Raw genomic sequence first — 18,910 nt, 5'->3', positions numbered from 1 at the left:
GTCGACCCGTTGCATTCTTATCACGGACGCTGAATCTGAACGAAATCAAACATCATGCTGTCGAAAAGGAAGCTGCTGCAATCATTGAAGCTCTTTGAAAGTGGTGCCATTTTTTACTTGGCAAACACTTCAAAGTCATTACGGATCAAAAGAGCATTAGTTTTGTGTTTGACAATGGTAGAAAATCGAAAATTAAAAATGACAAAATATGTCGATGACACGTTGAACTGTCAGTATTGTCTACCTTCCAGGAATGGAAAATACAGCTGCTGACACATTCTCTCGCATCTCAGCTCTTATGCACACTTTGCAAGACCTATGTGATTTGCATATTCAATTATGCCATTCTGGTGTTACACGGCTCTGACACTTTATCAGAACAAGAAATCTCCATAACCATGTCTAAACCTGCTGCTTTCAATTTTTGGGATGTATTTTCTTAGATATTATTTTCAGTTCATTATGGTGCTTATTTCGATCAATAAACTTTTGTTTGAGCAGACATATGTTCATCTATATATCTATATATATAAAAGCGAAAATGTATGTATGTATGTATGTTTGTGTGTCTGCTAAAAACATTCGACAGACAGAACAAAAATTAACAAACTTGGTATCATATGGAAGCTCCATCTTTCGCTCGAAAAATATCGAAAAATTGGCCAAAAACGTTCATTCTTTCACCCCGAAATCGACAATTTTCGACAGGGGGGGTCAACAAAAACAGTCCTCTCGTGACGACGACCGGTTCTACGCATCCGCCAGATGACGTCATGGCCTGATTTACTTTAAATAGTTGAAAAACTGACTAAATTTCATATAGCTCACTTTAGCTCAGTTGGTTAGCGCGTTGGTTCGTTATCTAAACATTTTGGGGTCCGAATCGTGGTGTGAGATGTCTTCTTTTTTTTTTTTGATTTTTGAAATTTAAATATTGAATCAGTGTTATTTAAACCATTTTTCACGTAACGTTCGTTTTTCTGGGTTTATTTTTTTACCTCGCTTATCCACCCCCGACCACACACCCAAAAACACTTGAGTACCCAACGATTTTTTAAATTTTAATATCGAAACAGGCTTATTTAAGCCATTTTTCAGGTGTTCGTTTTTCTGTTTTCTTTTTACATTTAACATCGTTCGTTTGCCTTACGTTAGTCTTTTTGTGTTTTTTTTCGATGTTTTGATCACCCCCCCCCCGCAGCTTAAGTTTTAACGTTGTTTTCTTTTTTTACTTCGCTTATAACAAACAAACCTGGTCATTGACCTCATTTGCTGTCGTCGTCGTTGTCGTAACGCACAACGACTTCCGTGCGCGCACCTGTCAATTTGGTTCTTAAATAAATTCAAACATCTTTCAGTAACTCATTCTGACTGGCCGATTTTATTTTCAAACTTCGCCTCAGGGCTTCGGGTTCGATCCTACCAACTTTTACCCCCCCCCCTCTCGGTTTCTTTTTTATTTAACAGCACACACACCTCCAAACACCCGGGCAACGCCGGGAACCCCCGCCATATATATAAAAAGCAAAATGTGTGTGTGTATGTATGTATGTTCGCTTTTTGTGTATGTCTGCAAAAAACTTCTTGCTCGGCTCGCTCCTTAAAATTTATATCGCGTCTAAATCGTAATATCTACGACTTAAGAATGGGGGTCGCGTGTGTATTTAATTTGCCTGACTTTTACCAGCTCGTCACGTCTTCGAAAAGCAGGGGAAACAGTAACTGGCTTGCAGCACAAAACTAGGTCAAACATCACACCACCTCCCCGCACCTGTATATTTCGCTTTATAAACCTTAACTTATCAATTCCTCTTCCCTTGTGGCCAAGATGGTTAGGTGTCTGGCTAATTTTCCCTTTCGTTTCCACCTTCGCGTCAAGGCTTAGGGGCTCAATCCTACCTTCCTATTAAAACTTTTTTTTCTTTTACACCTCCAACACCGGGTACCCCCCGCTAGTCTATCCATAAATATAAAAGTGGAAATGTGTGTTTGTGTGAGTGTGCATTTTTTCTGTATGTCCGGCAAAGGCATTTTTTCGGGTGCTTCTCGGGTTGCTCGCTCATTCTTATAACTTTTTATATGCTACCGAGATCATAATATCTAACACTTACAAAACGACGTCATAAATATTTTTTGTTCAGCCACTTTTATCTTACAACAAAATTTGCGCTGTGAATTCATTTTCTCTGCTACTGCTGCTATGGCGTGAGATTTGACCTAGAAAACCACCTTTGTTTTTAAACGCTTATTTTGGATTCATCTAAAGTTTCTGCCTTCGTGGTGTCATGCTTTGTCATCAGACTATTAACCTCAAAGCTTCGGGTTCTAGCCTACCTCCCTCCCAAAACTTTTTCCGCTGTTTTGTTTTTGTTCGTTTTTTTTTAATATTTAAATAAGGTTTTGTCAGCCTACCTTCCTACCAAACCTTTTTTTTTTTAACCGGGCAATTTGTTTTTGATCTACCCCCCCCCCAATACACACACCTACAAACACCCAGGTACCCCCGCTAATCTGAATTTAAAAATTAAAAACCGCAAGAACTTTCTTGTCAACCTGATAATACTAAATTACTCAACAATTTAAGGTGAGTAGAAAGTGCACCCTGGGTTTACTTTCAGTAGCCTCGTAACTCTCACTTCCCTTATTTTGTCCTTTAGTTTTCACATTCTATTAGCAATGTTTTCTGGATCAGAATTTTTCTATCCAACGCTTATTATTCATTAATTTTTTATCTTGAACTAATATTTTTTTTTAATCTTTTACTAGTCATATTATTGACAAAGAAAACATTCGTCCCCTGCCTGAAAAGATTCAATCTCTTGTCAATTACCCTGTTCCCACTTCTCTTCATAAACTATGGGAATTTCTTGGTTTAATTAACTTTTACAGATGATTCTTACCTCACTGCACCGAATTAGCACACCCCTTAACTGATCTTCTTTGGAATAGAAAAAAAAAGAATGAAAAGATTACATTAAGCAAACATGAACTGCACTCTTTTCCAGTTTTAAAAAAGACCTTAACGAACACTACATTTTCCCAAGACAAACGCACCACTTGCATTACTCAAAGATGCTTCTGATTTGGGCATCGGAGGAGTGTTACAACAATTCGTTGATGGTTTATGGCATCCATCATCCTTCTTTTCTAGAAGATTTTAAGATTCTGAAAGAAAATACAATACTTTCGACAATAATTGCTTGCTGCTTATTTCACAATAAAGCATATTTGATTTATGTTGGAAGGTCCAAATTTCATTATTTTTACCGATCACAAACCACTATCACATGCCTTAATTGCTAAACCTGGCAAACATTCACCCAGAGAAGCTTGTCACTTGGATTACATTTCACAATTTACTTCGGATATTAAATATATCAAAGGCACCAAAAATATGGCTGCCGACACACAATCGCGTATGCACGTCAACGTCAAGCAACCTGTTCACGATATAGATCTTCATCAAATCGCTAAGTACCAGGAAAGCGATTAAACAACTTACGATGATCTCCTGGTTTCAACTTCCAACAAGTTCCCTTGCCTTTCTCAAACGATTTTATTTGGTGCGACACTTTGACTGGACACGAATGTCCATATGTACCTCTCCAACACAGACGAGTGTTTTTTTTTTTTCGAAATTACACAGTTAATTGCACCCAGTCGTCTGAGTGACACAGAAATTGATGATGTCATGTTTCATAGGGACTGCTATTAATAAGGACGTATGCGACTGATCACGGAGTTGCAGCCCTTGCCAAAAATCCAAAGTTACTCAACATATTAAGAGCCCCCTAGCAAAGTTCCTTATTTCTTAGACTTGTTTTAAATATGTTCACATCGACATAGTGTGTCCATTACCACCTTCAAAGAACTTTATGTATCTGCTCACTTGCATTGACAGTTTCTCCAGATTGCTCGAAGCCTTACTCATCACTGACATCTCTGCTGAGTCTGTCACCAAAAACTCATTTCACAGTAGATATCAAGATTTAGTCTGTCAGTAATTATTACCATCAACAGAAGTAAACAGTTTGATTCCTATCTTTTTGCTAAACTTTCACATCTACTTGGATGCAAGCATATACGAACCATGTCTTATCATCTGTCCTTGAATGGCTTGGCTGAATGCTTCCATTGCCAACTCAAGACTTTTTTAAAGGCACATTCCGATTCTAATAACTGGATGGAATTCCTCCCTCTCATACTCCTTGGTATCAGATCTACCATTAAAATAGACATTGGACTTCCATCAACCAAGATATACCCTTCAACCAGGGTAAGCTAAGCCATGCCTAACGATACAGTGCTACCTAGTGCTACAATTTCCACCAAATCCGGCAGACAATAAAGCATCCACTTCGTGTTGCTACCTACACCTAATGAAATATATGCAGTATTTACATTCTTTCTTCTTAGATTGATTTCTTATCTAGGAGGGGAATCTTGTAGCAACCGCTATGCCCGGCCAGAAGAGGTCCCTGGTGGGAACGTTTCATAGCGATCACAGCTTCAACGCCCACACATGTGGGTGCATGGCATCATGGTATGACTACATGCATACATAAAATGGGGGGGGGGGGGAAACAGTGTTACGCTACCTCGTGTGGGAATGCAGTGAATAGGCTGGAACGGTTGGGAAGGCCCGTGTTTAGGGATTTACCCGCCAAAAATCAAATTGTTTTTTTCTCCGATTTCTCAAGAATAGCACATGTTCAGGATAACTCTGTCACCGGGAGACATTAAAACTTCCATCCTGATATTGTGTACGATCTACATGAACTTTAATTCCCATTATGGAAGATTACCACATCGAACGAGAATTGGAATCTTCCTTTAAACAATTTTATTTCGGACTACTGTTCTTATGATATGTACACACGTACGCGCATGCATTCACTTATATGATTTGTAGATTATTTTTCTCAAAGAATTTTAACTTTGAACCCATGTGTGACACTCTGATCATGAAAGATCAGTAATTTCAAGCTTAGTGCGGGTCTCACAATGTCCTCGCTTCAACTAGCCTTTCATTATGAACGTTCCAAACATGAAGCACTTATGCTGGAACAATTTAGACTAGTGCTCCTAACACGTAGATGAGTGTTGTTTTTGTTTTTTGTTTTTTTTTTTTTACATGGGGGTCACCATTTATCAAGGCCCAAAGGCCACTCAGGGATAAGTGTTATTGCGTGTACAGTAATCAATGAGATAGTATTGTAGTAATCATTAGTATTGGAGGTTTTGATAGAGTGTCTTACTTAAGGGGGCGGTTTGTCAGGAGTTTGTTTATGTTGGACTTGAAGACGCCCCAGTTGTAGTCAGGTGGGAAACAGGCAAGCGGCAGAGAGTTCCACTGGCATGCAGTTCTAAGAAAGAAGCTTTGCTCATGGAATCTACGTTTGGATTTAGGCACAGATAAAAAGTGGGGAAAATTATTGACAGTAGTTTCAGCCAGACGGGTGTTTCTCGTGAAAGATTCGCGAGGGAGGGGGACGAGGGATTGGTCTCAGATGAGCACCTGCAATGGAAATAGCGATAAAACAAAGACAGGCTCGCAACGTCTCTTCTGTGGGAGAGAGGTTGCAGGGAAGAGAAAAGGGCATCCACCACTAAACCACAAAGTATTTTGTACTCTGTCAAGGCAGGATAGGCTGTTTTTAGCAGCTCCTGCCCAGATGTGGCAGCAGTACTCCATCCTTGGACGTATTTGGCTTTTATACAGATAGAGAATTGCATTAGTAGTGAGATATCTTCTGGAGCGGTAGAAGGATTCCACCATTTTACCAGCGTCCCTGGCAACAGATTTGATGTTTGTTTCATGTTGGTGCAGAGATTTTGTGTTCTTTGTCGAGTGTCGTTATTTTCCAGATTTCATTTTTATTTTTTTGTGTATGGATGTGGATTGGTGAAACCTTTTTATTAATCGGCGATTCTGTTAAATTTGCTTTTGATGGTCCCACGGATATGCTCTCGCTTCAATAGGGCTGCGGCATGCACAGCCCCTGTCCTAGGAGTTGATAGGCCCTGGTTATAAATTTGTTATCCTACTAAATCACATTTCCTATAAGTGGTGACTCCAACGTGTCCTACAATTTTTACCGAGCTCATTATGCCCACTGTGTATGCATCAATTTCGTCATTTTTTTTGTCTTGCCAACTGGACTTAGGGCATTTTTTTTTTTTTTTTTTTTTACAGTTTTTTATAATTGGCACGATTATTCACAGCGATATGTGACTTGCAAGCCTTCCTTTGAAAAAAAAAAAAAATGATAGAGAAGAAACTCCTTATGTGCTACTGCTTGAGATATTCAATTGTTGAATGGGCAGAAAAAAAGGTACTACGGACCGTGCTATATTTAGGATAGAATTTTGAAGTTAAATTTAGGGTATATTTTATTCATTAAATTGTTAGGGGAGAGGTAGAGAATGGTTTACTAACATTATTTCAGCACTGTCTGTATTCTTCATACGTACAATAAGATAGATAGATAGATAGATAGATAGATAGAGACGTGGTAGCACAATGGGGGACAATCAACGCTCAACGGTAAATTTTTACGATGTGCCACAACGTGTTTTAAACATCCCGACCTCCCCATGTTAAGAATGGCTTTCGGAATATCCCCCCCCAACCTCGAAAGCCGTTCCTAACATGGGGAGGGGAGGTTAGGGGAGTTATTCCGAAAGCCGTTCTTAACATGGGTGGTTGGGGAGGGGTGTTATAATACGCTGGGGAGTGGGGACACATCGTAAAAATTTACCCAGTCAACAATCAATTTCATCCTCGTTTTATTTTTATAGTTTTATTTTTAATAAATATTTGATCGATGTGATTGATTTTTAATAAATAATCATAAGTTAACGTGTAAAGCCACGCAGGAGCGAGAAACACACACACGAAGTTTTATCATAATTTTATTAAATAGATTTTAAAATTATACATGCTGGTTTTAAATCAAACAAATTTCTTCATTCAACCAAGGCGGATACTTTGCTTCTTTTATTTGTTTGCAGAAAAAATTCCTTTTCCTGGTTTTATTATCGATCAACGATCAACTACTATTCTCCAAAGAATCCCATCTACTTTCTTCATATATTTTTTATTTCTAATGTGCTAGAATTTTCTATCCATATATTTAACAATAATTAAGAAAAAGCTGTACATTATATTTATTAGTACACTTGTCTATGTTGATTAATTGTATTTTAAGTAGTGACTCATCAAAAACTCATTGCGATTGCACGTTTTATTTCGCCACGAACAAAAATTTTACTCGCTACTCTTCGGCATTTTCCGTATCTTTCCGGTTGATGACGAATGCAATCTTCGTCTATTTCCGTAACTTCTTGTTCAGCTATTGACCATAAAGTAATACGTTGAAAAACTCTATACGGATCAACACCATTGTTTTTTTTTTTTATCGTCTGTTGTCTCATTGTATGTTTTTTGATCGGCGAAGGCATACAACTTAAACAAACAAACAACAAAAAAAGTCCAGCTTCGTCATTTTTAGTCGAGTTGTTTTGTAGAAACAATAAGGCGCCGCCGCCATTACGCACAGCGGAATCTTGTCCTTTTCAAGATGTCGGCTCACGATCAGATTCGAGCTATGCTCGATGAATTAATGGGCACAGGTCGCAATGGTAAGTAACAAAAATACCCCCAAAATATTTCTTCTTTAATTTAAAATGTTTATTTTGTTTAAAAGAACATTTCCGATAGAGATGATCAATTTATGTATTCAAATGAAATGTCTTTTTTTACCTCCCTCATGTTTTGAAAAATTAAAAAAAAAATGATATTTATCGATTTTAATTCCGTTTCAGTATTTATTTGTTATATTCATTTGTTTAACTTGTTTTTGTTTTCCTTGTGACGTATATTCAAATATGTATTAGTAATTTATTTCCTTGTATAATAGCAATAAAATATATTCTCCCCCCCCCCTTAATCACTTAACATAATTTGGTTGTGTACGTTTTCAGCGTCCAAAATTCTCTTTCAAAAGACGTCATTCTAAAATAACGATTCGATTTGTAGTTTTAAAGTTGGTAAATGTAGTAACAAAATAAAACTATAAAAATCTTTTTTTTTTTTTTTTTTTTTTTTAAAGGGAATTATGTATTTTTTTATATATTAGAGAGAAACAAAAACTCAATCGAAGAGAAAAATTCGTCATAGATACAGTGGAAGGACGATAGTTCTAAATTTAAGTTGTGTGTATCCATATATATGTATAAATTATTTTATGTGTAATATATATATATATATATATATATAAACTAAGGCATTCTCTTAAAATATTTTACTTTGTATTGATTATTTTTTTTCTTTGTTACTATATTTTGAATTGCAATGTAATTTTAAAACTGCTTATCTATTAGAATGACGCCTTTTGAAGAGAAATTAGGACACTGAAATCGTACACAACGTATAATTTTGTTTATCATCTTTTTCCCGTTTTTTTTTTTTTTTTTTAATTGTGAAATTTTAAAATTTTTCTATTTTTTTAGAATCACGTTTTATTAAAAAAAAAATGTTAACCCCTCCAGAAATCTTTGAGTTTCCCAAATCTAAATTATGTTATGAAATCGCCTTCAAATATATTTAGGTGACCTTAAGCAGTTAAATATGTAGGTATTTTTTTTAAAGTAGAACATTAAATGTGTTTATTATTGAATTTCAAAACTAAAAGGTCTCTTGTGTTTCTCGCATATAATGCACATTAATTTTTTATTTTTATTTATTTTTTTTTTTTGTGACTAATATCAAATATTGAGATAAAAGAAAACTGAAAAGATTGTGTAAACCTGGCATTTTTTTTAATTTTTTTTTTTTTTTTATTAGTAATTCGCCATTGAACCAGACTTCCGCTTAAGTTTTAAACAAATTGTTTTGTATAATCTAATTTTTAAATATTTCATTCATAACCTTTTATTAATCCTATTTTTTTGTACTCGTGCAGTTTAGTCAAGACATTAAAAAATGAAAATATCGAAAGTTTAAATTGTATGTATCCGTTATGGGACGAAGTTCTCTGAAAAAAAAAATTAACTTAATTTCATCAAGTATTTTTTTTTTTTTTTTTTTTTTTTTACGGCGAAAAAACAATTTATGATACCGAGCAAAATGTTCGATTTTTAGGAAGAAAAGCTAGTATTTAGAGATGGGAGGGGTGTCAGCGCTTTAACTGGAGTTATCTCCCTTTGTCATTTCTAAAATTCAAACAAATTTCAACGCGCTCTCATAAAAACGTGTTTTTTCGCTGTAAAAAAAAAAAAAAAAAAAAAAAAAAACCTACTTGATGAAATTAGTGATTTTTTTTACTTTTTTCGGAGGACTTCGTTCTATAACGGGTGCATACAATTTTAACTTTTTTTCGATATTTTCATTTTTTAATGTCTTGACTAAACTGTACAAGTACCCTATTTGTATATAAATTAAATCTCGTTACAAATCTTGATATAAAAACAATTGGTTTAAAACTTGTGGAATAAATGGTCTTTATACATTTTATTTAAAGATAAAATTACGGTAATAAACTTGGCGATCGAATATGACGTCAACACTTTAAAGGCCGGTATTACTCTAAAAATATTAGTTTTCTCTGTCTATTTTTTAAATGAAATAACCTGAAACAATTTTAATTTTTTTGGTATTTTTTAGATTAGGTCCACCTCCACAATTTTCTTTTAAATGACAACTTTTATATGTTTTCGACGATGCTGAATACGAAAATCGCAATGAAATAAGTAGTTATCGAGATATAAAAAGTTATGCATTGTATCCTTTGGCGGACATCTTTTTTGCGCGCGTGCGAGCGCGCCATAAACAAATATACTCATGCATGCGCGTGCAAAAGATGGCCGCCAAAGAATACAATGCATAATACGTTTTATATCTCGATAACTACTTATTTCTACAAAATTTCAATGCGATTTTCGTATTCAGCATCGTCGAAAACCTACCAAAGTTGTCATTTAAAAGAAAATTGTGGAGGTGGACCTAATCTGAAAAATTACCCTTTTTAGCGATTTAATAGTAAGTCATAGCCATTACAAGGTTGATTTTGATCTCGATAGTTCGAATTGAGTTGTCTCCCTTTACTGCAGGCCGGAAAAATTTTACGCTGAATTTACGATTTATCTTAAAGCCTTTTGTTGACAAAGACTTTTTGCATGGAGTTGTTTGCAAAATAGTACTAGATTTTGTTTTTGTACTTATGCACCTTTGTTACCGTGTTATGTTATTTAGAAGGCTCTTCTTAACATGAGGTGGGAAGGGCGTTTTGTAACAATTTAATAAAAATCGTAAAACTTAAATACTATTTAAAAATAGCACGGTAACGAAAGTTTTTTTTTTTTTTTTTTTTTTTTTTTTTGAAATAAGAAAACTAAAAATCTTGGTTATCAATTTTTAGTTAGTTTTTGCTTACAATTGGGGAGGGGGGGGGGCTAGCTTCATGCAACTGATAGATCTGCGGCGTCTGCGCAGTCTATTAACAAATGGTGAAGAAACTTGAAGATAACAACTAGTTGGTTAGTAAATAATAAAAATAATTTAAGCCTCGCATAACACCAGCCTTAAATTACTGACGTAATATTCGACCGCTATGGGTGGGTGCGAATTTTTAATATAACTGAAATTATTCTAGTTATTGCATGACATTGTGTAATTTCAATGTTACAATATACCATTTTAAATAAAATTATTTTTTTAGCTTAAAAAATCCTTGAAACTTCATTTTTATTTAATTTATATTTTTGCCATAACTAGCAACTTTGCCATTAAAAAAAAAGTCAGCTGTTTTTTATTAGTCTTTTTGCATTTCTTAAAAAAAAATTATAATCGTTTTATGCTTACACCTTGGAACTTGTCATTTGCGATTGTTCTTTTAAATGTGGCCTCGTTCAGTCGTGAATTTGGAAAGAGGCAAATAGCAAAGGTCGTGGGCGAAGAACGGTGTCCGAAAATTGTCCGCTTAGTTTGACGGAATAATACGTTATTACTACATTAGACTATTTTCAATATAAACTAGTTAAAATATTTTTCAAACAAACGGGAGCATTGATTATTAAAAAAAAATGGTGAAAGTTCAATGGGGACCACGCAAAGACTTTTTTGAAAAGTTGATTACGGGGAGATTGAAAATAAATGTCTTTCGGAATAAGCAATCCCCAACTTTCTCATGTTAAGAACGGCTTTTGGAATGGACAACCAGTAGTGCACATTGACCAAAAAAATTATAAAATCAAACTGCTTGTTTTTATTTTCTTTGTCATAACACCAGTTTGCCTCTTTCCAAATTCATAACCGAAAAAGTCACGTTCAAGGATTAATATGCTCTTAATCCCCCACCCCCTTAAAACAACAAAAAAAAACTATAATTCTAATTCACCTGACTGGCAACCAACCAGGGTTGAAGGGGTGGGTGATTTATTTACAATGTTGCATTTTATTATTTTCCTTTGTATAATGTTGGATTTTTATTGCAATTTATATATATATATATATATATATATATATATATATATAATATAAAGTTAAGTGTGGGAGAAGGGGCTGCACAAGCTTTCATCAAATTATAAATTTATGAGAACACAAACTGCTACAAGTAGCAGTTTTTCAGTTAATTTGGAACTGCGATTTTCACTTGTAAAATGTTATAAAAAAATATTTGAAACTTTAAACAATGCTTTATTAAATTATAATATCGATCATTTGATAAAAGTTATTACTAACTGATATTTTTCGTAATATAGAGGCCTTTTCTTGTAATATATAATTATGTATTGTTTTGATTGTACGGGCAAACGTTGTGCCAATAACAGCCAAGATGAGAATAATTGTCCGAACAATCAAAATAATACAAACCTTCATACCTCATCTAAAAAGTTCAGCGTTGTTTCAGTATCGTGCTTTATTTTCCTTAAATTGGAAAAAATCTTTGTCTCCTAATAAAATAATAGTTCGTGACTAATCATTAATATATATTAAAAATTCATTACAATTGGTTTATTTATTTAAATGTAGGGTGAATTCATTTCTATTTTTCATACATCAGTCGATGTTTTAATAATGCTTGTTAAGATAGTTGACAATTTTATTTTTTATTTAAATATGTCGTTTTAATTAAGAACAATATTATTTCATTATGTCGTTTTAATTAAGAACAATATTATTTCATTATGTCGAAAATAGTAATATATCCAAAAATTACGAAAATTCACCGATAGAACTATCATGTTTTTATTTAGATAACGTGCAATATTTTATTTGTCTGCTATCTATATATATAAAATGTATGTATGCTTTTCCTCGATGTCCACAAAAGGCTTCTTTCTCAGAAGCGCTCGCTCGCTTGACGTTTCACTACTTCTTAAACCTTTTTATACCATCTATAAATTGTAATATCTCACACTTAACCACGGAGCTCGCCTGTCTATTTAATTTTATTGACTTTCAAACATTATTCCACATTTCCCGCATCGGCACGCGTTACATTCGGTTTTCGGTATAAACAAAAAGCGAAACTCGACTCTAATCACAGGCCCAGAGCCAGTGGTCTCTAGAGAGTTAAGTAACGTTTGATCAATGTCGACTTCGTCATATCAGACGGTAGCTCGGGTTTTTAAAAACAAACAAACCGATTTATTGACCTCATTAAAAACTGTCCCGCACAAAATGCTAACTACTGAATACCTATCGCCGTCACGTCAATCAAAAACGCGCACCTGTTTTTTTTGTTTTTTTTTTCTTCACACTACTATTTTCCAACTGCGCGTCGTCAACGTTTCCTTTTTTTTTTCACGGGCACCTGTTTTTTTTCACACACACCTACAAACACCCTGGCAACGCCGGGTACCCCTCGCTAGTGGACAAATAATTTAAAATATTTCTTCCGAGTTATGTCCCCTTTGTGAGTTCTTCCTTCACTGTCTACTCTATAACATCGAACAAAAATGCAATTTTACTCAATTTCTCATAAAAAATACTTTTCACTATAAATAATTTCTAATCGATAAATTTTCGTAATTGGGAATGGTGTAGATTAGCCTTCCTTTGTTTACAAAGCCATTTGACGGAAGTGACGTCAGACATTATCTACGGATGGTCCAAACTGTATAGAATGAACCTTTTTTTTCTTTTTTATAAGTTTTATTCAAACAGTCTTTATTTGAACTTAATTGACTGTTTTGTTTTGTATTTAACTGTTTTATTCTTTTTATCAAGCAAAAATAGAACTTTTATAATGACATATTTTGGACTGTTTTTCAAGCATCGAAATTTTTAAATTAAAGTTACATTTATTTAAAAAAACAAAACAAAAAAAACGGTGTTATTTTTTTATTTTTCAATTAAATTATAAACTTCATTTGAACTTTTCAACAAACTTTTACAGACATAAAAAATAGACTTTATAGATATTTTATAATTTTTAAAAAATATATTTAACGAAAAGTTTTTTGTTTTATCATTTCATTGTTGAATAAAATTTCAGTGATGATAAATGGTGTAAAAAAAACAAAAAACTTTTTTTTTTTTTTTTTTAATAAAACTTAAAAATTCGATGTTTGAAAAACAGGCCATAATATATATTTCATTATAAAAGTTCTATTTTTGTTTGATAAAGAGTATACAACAGTTAATAAATACAAAAACAAATAAAAGTCCATTAAGTTCAAATAAAGACTGTTTAAATAAAACTTATAAAAGGTTCATTCTATACGGTTTTGGCCATCCGTAAATAAAAATGTCTGACGTCACTTCCGTCAAATGGCTTTGTAAACAAAGGAAGGCCAATCTACACCATTATTACCGTGTAATTTTTGGATAAATTACTATTTTCAACATGACAATGAAGTGCGCAATATTGTTTTTGCTTAAAATGACATATTAAATAGTAAAAAAATCGATCTGTCGACTCGAGCACCAATATATTATAGTATTCTCTAATGTAAGCTATCGATGAAAGATACCGTGTCAATTGAAATTAAAATTTATGTAACTTGTATATCTTGAAGACAATTTTTTTTTAGTTTGAGTTTTATCTAGCAGAATAAGTATGCGCTCCCTCCACCATTATAGGTATTTTTGTTATGAATATTTGCACTTTTCTTTTTTTTCATCGTGATTGTAGTCTTACAAACTTCAAGGGATGGTTCATTTTCTAATAGAAACCTTTATTTTAAAAAATGATAGCTCTATAACATGGTAATTATAAATTGGCGATATTAAATTTTCTCGCTCACTCTCCTATTCGGAATTCGTGACCTAGGACCACCACCACGAATACTCATTATGGGTGTGTGAACGAGAAAATTCAATATAGCCTATAAATTTCTTCTGTCACAAATTCGGTCTAGTTATTGCTGATTAAAACAAAAAAACAATGAAAATAGACCATATGTGTATGTCGCCTTTTTCGTTATGTGGTTTGGTTACTGTCACTTGTGACTGGATTTTACCGAACCAATGTTGTCTGCTATAGAGCTGAACTGAAAAAGTACTAGCCATAAAAAAAAAAGTTTTTTTTTTTTTTTTTTTTTTTCCAGTCTCGTTACTTTTATAGTCTATAAATGTTACTTTTTTGGGTTTTTATTACTGTACACATAGATTCGAAAAAGTTGTCAAAAAACAAATATATAACAAATAAATGTTATCAAAAGCAAAATAAGTTACTTTTCTACCAAACTGGACACATTTTTTGTTTTTATTCAATGTAACATGTTTATTCAGCTCGAAAAACAGTGTTTGTCTATTTGATTTTGTAAAAAAAACGCAGATAAGTTGAAAATATAAACAAAAACAAATTACTGTATTTAAGAGTGGAGTGAGGACTTCGGTAGGTGTATCAGAACTTTTGTAGGAATTTTTGACACCCCTAACACGAAACTGAATAAAATATAAAAACTCGTAATTTCTCTTTTAAAAGTGGGTTGTTTATTTTCTTTATGGATATACTTCCAAAATAAACTATTAAAGTTGTATAAAAAGCAATAGAAATATTTTTTGTTTTTTAAAAAACAGTAATGAAATTAATTGAATTTTACGAATTCAGTATTTTTCAATTTTTAAACTTAAAAAAATCTATCAATTTTTCTATTGATTCTATTTTTACGATATTTTCAGGGTCAATGTGAAATTTTCTGCTTTTCCCAATAAACCGAATATATCTTAGACAAACGTTTTTTTTTTTTTTTTTAATTCACGCTCCCACCCATTTTGAAATGTCTATTTGAAGATAAAAGATCAATAAATTATATATTAAAATTTAAGTTTTTTTTTTTTTTTTTTTTTTTTTTTTTTTTTTTAGAAATTTACCTGTAAAGTCCGAAGTTTAAAACCTTATTTTTTTTATTTATTTATTTTTTATTTATTTATTTATTTTTATTTTGAAACCTTGGTCCTTGCTCCTTTTAATTGAAAAAAAAAGAATTAGGGGTTGAATTGCATTTTTCGAGTAGTTATAAGCTTGGAAAGACAGGGGGCCGAATTATTCAATATTTTCAGTTTCTGACACACCTCGGACTTCGCTACCACTAAATCAGATTTTTCAAAAGTTTGAACAATAATGTATAAGCGATCACGTGTCTAACATAAATATATGTATTAAATGACATTAAAAACGTATTGGAGTTGGGATCAATTTAGTTTTACGCAGATATGGGCAAAAATGGGAAGATAAAGATATAGGAACCTAGTTTTGAAAGCCGATTTTTTTTTTTTTTTTTTTTTTTTTTTTTTTTTTTTTTTGTAGGTTTTCAACTACTTTTTGATTGTATTTGAAAGATTAAAGACTAAACTTAATTTCCAAAGGGAAAAAAATATTTATGAAAAATGTTTTCATGGCAATTAATCTAAATTTTGAAATTAAATAAATTCATTGTAAAAATTCTTTAGATAAATATTAGTTTTCTGGGTCTAAGATATTGAATTAAATAATAATAAAAACACATTGTTTGTACAAAACATAAATTAGCCTAAAAATCGAGTGATTTTGCCGTTCGCAAAACGCAACAAACGAAAGTTTTGTAAACACGTAATATATGGAAGCTCAAAAATTTCAGTCAGTCGAAAGACTGGAAATGACGTCATGTAATTAAAAGGAGGAAGGGGGATGCTAGTTTTTTTTTCTCCAGACGTGCATCCGTACATTCCTATTCTGGACGTTTGTATAATTTTTTTTTTACCATTTTATAATTTAATTTTTCTATGTTCCTGTTTTTTAAATTTTTGGTAAATATGAAGAATTACTCCACCCTCGAAAATTCTTTTAAAATTTCCACTTTTATAGGTTTTCGGGGGCGCTGGAAATGGAAATAATGTTAAAATTGTAGCAAACGAGTAGTTTCCAAGATATGAAGAAATGTTAGTGCGAAAAAGTGGGGGTCACTTTTCTATAATCTAATGTATGGCCACATTGGTGGAGAGGGGGAAAGCAACATACAATGAACACAATTTAACGTAAAATACTATTAACGTTTAACATTGCAGGAAACAAGTAGCTTCCATGAAGCATGGGGGCAGGGGGGGGCTGCCAGTTTTTGTTTTTCGAGAGGGATATTCAGTTATAGAACTTGTATAGTTTTTTAACATTTGTCGTAATTTTAAATGTTATTTCCGTTTTCAGCGCTCCCAAAAACCTATAAAAGTGGATATTTTAAAGGAATTTTCAAGGGTGGAGTAATTCTTCATATTTACCCTATTTTTATTGCCTGTTAAAAGAAATATTCTGCGTAATTTTTACGATTACTTTTTTCACTTTACTTCTGGTTGCCCCTCTCCATGTTAAGAATGGAAACATTAATCGTAAAGATGACCATATTCCGTCGTTGGAGGGCATTAAAATCATTAATTGAAATTAAGATATTTTAAAGTATATTTATAAGAATCTTGCAGACAAGAGAAACATAACTTTTCCCATTGTATTTGAATAATTTTTTTTTTTTTTTTTTTTTTTTATAAACTGTTTTTAAATTTTGATGGCAAAGGAGGAATTAAATATTGTTTGTTCATTCTCTTAAACTAGTATTATTATTATATGAAATTTTTTTTTTATTACACAGTGATCACCACTTATCAAGGCCCGGAAGCCACTCAGGGATAAGGGTTATTGCAAGTACATTACGTTAGTGTGGAGATTTGATGAAGTGTTTACTTAAGGGGGCGGTTCATTAGGAATTTGTTAACGTTGGACTTGAAGACATCCAAGTTGTAGTCCGGTGGGAAGCAGGCAGACGGAACAACAGAGTTCCACAGGCTTGCAGTTCTAAGAAAGAAGCTTCGTTATTTGATGTGTAAAGTTTTTCTGTTGATACTCAGTGTATTTACCTACAAATCAGGTTAAATTCCTTATGTAAATTTTCAATCAACTCCAGATAAGGAAAATATTAACAGTTGAGCTTAAAATGTAAAATTTCCTATTTTAAAATGAACAAGATAAACCAAATTTTATTAAAGCAACATAGGGTTGTAATTTAACTGAATTTTTAATATATTAATCATAAAACAAGTTTGTTTCCTTTTCCCAGTTGTTTTTGCAGACAATAAAACTTGCTATGATTTAAAATGTGGCTTTAAGAAGAAAATATTTGATAGTGATGAAATTCTTCTATTAAGCAGCTGTAAAACATGACCAAATTCTTTGAGACCCGTATTTAAATCTGGCAATGTTGTGAAGTTATGGCAGAAAACTTAGTTTTTGCTGAAAACCTTTTCTCCTAATCATTATCCAAATCATTAACGTTTTTCTATCGCCTAAGTTTTGCATTGTTAATGTCTTTTTTTTTTTTTTTTAGACTTTCAGCTTTTAACCTGCATTTTTTTATTCACGATGAAACCCAATATACTTCAATTTCTCCAACAAAGCACTTATAAGTTCTAGATTAACTTAAGTGATCAGCTTGAAATTTTAATTGCATGCATGATCCTCAGCTGAAGTTGCTTACTAATTATGTATTAAACCTTTTCTTTTTCCAAATGTTACCTTTTTTTTTTAATTCCAATTCTTTTGCTTGAGATTTATTGTGCATTCTAATTGAGAGAATCTAAATCTGCACAAAATTTTGAATCTTGAAATTGACTTGATTGTTGAAAACATTGAAGTTTCATCCCAATTAGGATTTATCTAACTTCTGTTATAATAAAGGAAAGTTTTTTTAGTTTCTGACTAAAAGTCAAAAACTATAAAAGCTACACTTACATTATCAGATTCAGTATGGTTATGATAAAATATTTATTCCTTTTGATCACCAGAGAATTGGGGTAAAAAATTTCTTACAGGTAGTTGCATTTAAAAAAAAAAAAATGCTAAAATTAGATCAAACAATCGGACAAATTTTTTGTTTTTTAATTATACTAGATATTAAAAGAATGGTACTCAGAGGTAGAAAGGTTTCAAGAGAAAGTTATTGAATACTTTCATTTATTGATTTATGTATTTTTTATACTAATTCTTGCCACCAGAGGGAAACCCTTATCTCGTAGAACTTTTTTTTTTTTTTTTTGCAGATTTACTTATTCCACTTTGGTGCAATAAAGTAAAAAAAAAAAATATTCGTCTTTTGACTTGCTAAAATATAAGCATAAATTAAATTCATTTTGTGTCTTATTTTTAGTATGTGCTTTTTTTTTTTTTTTGATTATATGATGTCTATATTTTAATACTAACTACTAGTTATTACTGTCCAGTTTACTGCTAGCAAATCTTTGCTTATATACATATATAGTGGCTTGGTTTTTAAATAACTTGACTTTTTCTATATGCTTTTTAAATCCATGTTTTCTGCTGTGCTTTTTGTGATTTTTTTTTAAAGCTAATTTTTATTTGGCCCTACCATCTGTTGCTGACAATGCAAATTTTTCAGACCATTGATTACAGCAAAAGTTTCTTGGATTGTAGAATTT

General features: G+C 32.4%; 1 protein-coding gene across 14 annotated transcripts in view; it reads left to right on the top strand.

Annotated features, from left to right (window-relative positions):
- The first annotated feature begins 6,946 nt into the window (after positions 1–6,946).
- The window catches only part of LOC145246636 (putative RNA-binding protein Luc7-like 1), a 33,316-nt gene continuing 21,352 nt past the window's right edge, over positions 6,947–18,910 (top strand). For 3 of the 14 annotated variants that reach the window (XM_080108323.1, XM_080108337.1, XM_080108335.1), the window contains exon 1: positions 7,330–7,644. In XM_080108323.1, the coding sequence (XP_079964449.1) occupies positions 7,584–7,644 (61 nt within the window). In that variant the 5' untranslated portion in view covers positions 7,330–7,583. Of the gene's footprint in view, positions 7,645–18,910 lie in introns of all 14 variants that reach the window. The other 11 variants (XM_080108332.1, XM_080108328.1, XM_080108330.1 and 8 more) reach the window with 8 other exon arrangements.

Source organism: Euprymna scolopes, chromosome 24 (genome assembly GCF_053919585.1).
Source record: "Euprymna scolopes isolate OS-2025 chromosome 24, ASM5391958v1, whole genome shotgun sequence".
Classification (NCBI taxonomy): domain Eukaryota; kingdom Metazoa; phylum Mollusca; class Cephalopoda; order Sepiida; family Sepiolidae; genus Euprymna; species Euprymna scolopes.
Note: the sequence above shows the minus strand (reverse complement) of the source record. Positions and strands in the feature narration are given on the sequence as shown.